Source organism: Trichogramma pretiosum, unplaced genomic scaffold (genome assembly GCF_000599845.2).
Source record: "Trichogramma pretiosum strain Unisexual culture from Peru unplaced genomic scaffold, Tpre_2.0 scaffold495, whole genome shotgun sequence".
Taxonomy (NCBI): Eukaryota; Metazoa; Arthropoda; class Insecta; order Hymenoptera; family Trichogrammatidae; genus Trichogramma; species Trichogramma pretiosum.
Window position 1 is genome coordinate 1 of NW_019641162.1, and position 1456 is coordinate 1456.

General features: G+C 49.7%; 1 protein-coding gene across 1 annotated transcript; it reads left to right on the forward strand.

The window, feature by feature from the left end:
• Positions 1-13: 13 nt before the first annotated feature.
• LOC111693473 (alpha-N-acetylglucosaminidase-like) lies at positions 14-1374 on the forward strand. The gene is made up of 5 exons (XM_023458131.1): positions 14-120; positions 196-355; positions 425-615; positions 686-1071; positions 1134-1374. Exons 1-5 carry the CDS (start codon positions 14-16, stop codon positions 1190-1192), a joined length of 903 nt encoding a protein of 300 aa, XP_023313899.1. The 3' UTR covers positions 1193-1374.
• The last annotated feature ends 82 nt before the right edge of the window (positions 1375-1456 follow it).

The following is a 1456-nucleotide window of genomic DNA, read 5'->3' on the forward strand; positions in this document are numbered from 1 at the left end:
GGAGAACAGCACTATGATCGGCACGGGTCTGACTCCCGAAGGTATCAATCAAAATTACGTGATTTACGAGTTCATGCTCGAGACGGCTTACAGAAAAGAACCGGCCAATCTCTATCAGTGGTTGGTGGCGTGGATATATTATTTTTCACTTTTGTCGGACTCGAGCCACAAATATCGTTGCTATATTTATTGCAGGTTCGCCGATTACGCGGAGCGACGCTACGGCAGGGTCGACGATATCATGAGGATATCCTGGCAAGGGCTGGGGCTCGGAATTTACAATTACAGCAATGTAATCAATATCAGAGGTCACTACGTCATAACGAAGCGTCCAAGTCTCAATATAAAAACTTGGGTATGCATAAGATAGTCGCTGTGCGCGCCGATCGTTCGAGTCTCCTATTTCGGTTGATTTTTGTCGCAGTACTGGTACGACTTGCGTGAATTTCTACTGATCTGGGAAAACTTTGTCCTGTTCACCAACGCGACGGACGTGAACGATTTGTACAGGCACGATCTGGTCGACATAACGAGACAGTCACTGCAAATCACGGCAGACTTCATTTACGGAGACATCGTCAAAGCCTTCGAGGCGAAGAACGTCACGGAATTGGCGTAATTGATGAGCTATTTTCAGGAGTCGTTCAACGAGCCGTCGAATAAAAGGAGTTTCTATCGTCCGCAGAGAGCACTCGAGTCGGCTGCTGGAGCTGTTCGACGACCTGGAGGAGATACTGGCCTCGAGCCCGGACTTTCTTCTGGGCCGCTGGCTGGACGAGGCGAGGAAAGCCGCGCCGGACGCCTACATGCGCGCCAATCACGAGTTCAACGCCCGCAATCAGATCACGCTGTGGGGCCCCAACGGGGAGATCGTCGACTACGCGAACAAGCAGTGGTCGGGCGTCGTGGTGGACTACTTCCGGCCGCGCTGGGCCGTCTTCCTCGAGGCGCTGCTGCGGGCCCTGCGAACCGGCGACAAGTTCTCGGCTCAGAAAGTCAAACGGCTCATCTTCCGGGAGGTCGAGTTGCCCTTCAGCTACTCTACCAAGGAGTATCCTACCCAGCCGATCGGTAAGCCATCGCTCGGCAAAGTCGGCCCAAGTTTTTTTCTAATTACTTCGACCCTTTCCCAGGTGACAGCGAGCAGATCGCCATGAAATTGTACTCCAAATGGAAGCAGTATTGGGAATAAATGCCCGAGTTCGATCCCGAGTCCAGCTGTCGTACGCGTTATACATATATTATATTTGTAAAGTTAAAAACAATTCGCAGCTTAAAAACGATCGAGCAACGAACCGGAAAAAAATCGCGACAGGCGCAGAGATCGCAAGCGATTGCATACAATTCTTAATCCAAGTTCGATCGAGCCACGATAATTTCAACAAAATCAATATGTTGCTCGGAGCGATAATCAAATTATCTTGCACGAGTACTAAAAAAAAAAAAAAAAAAATTT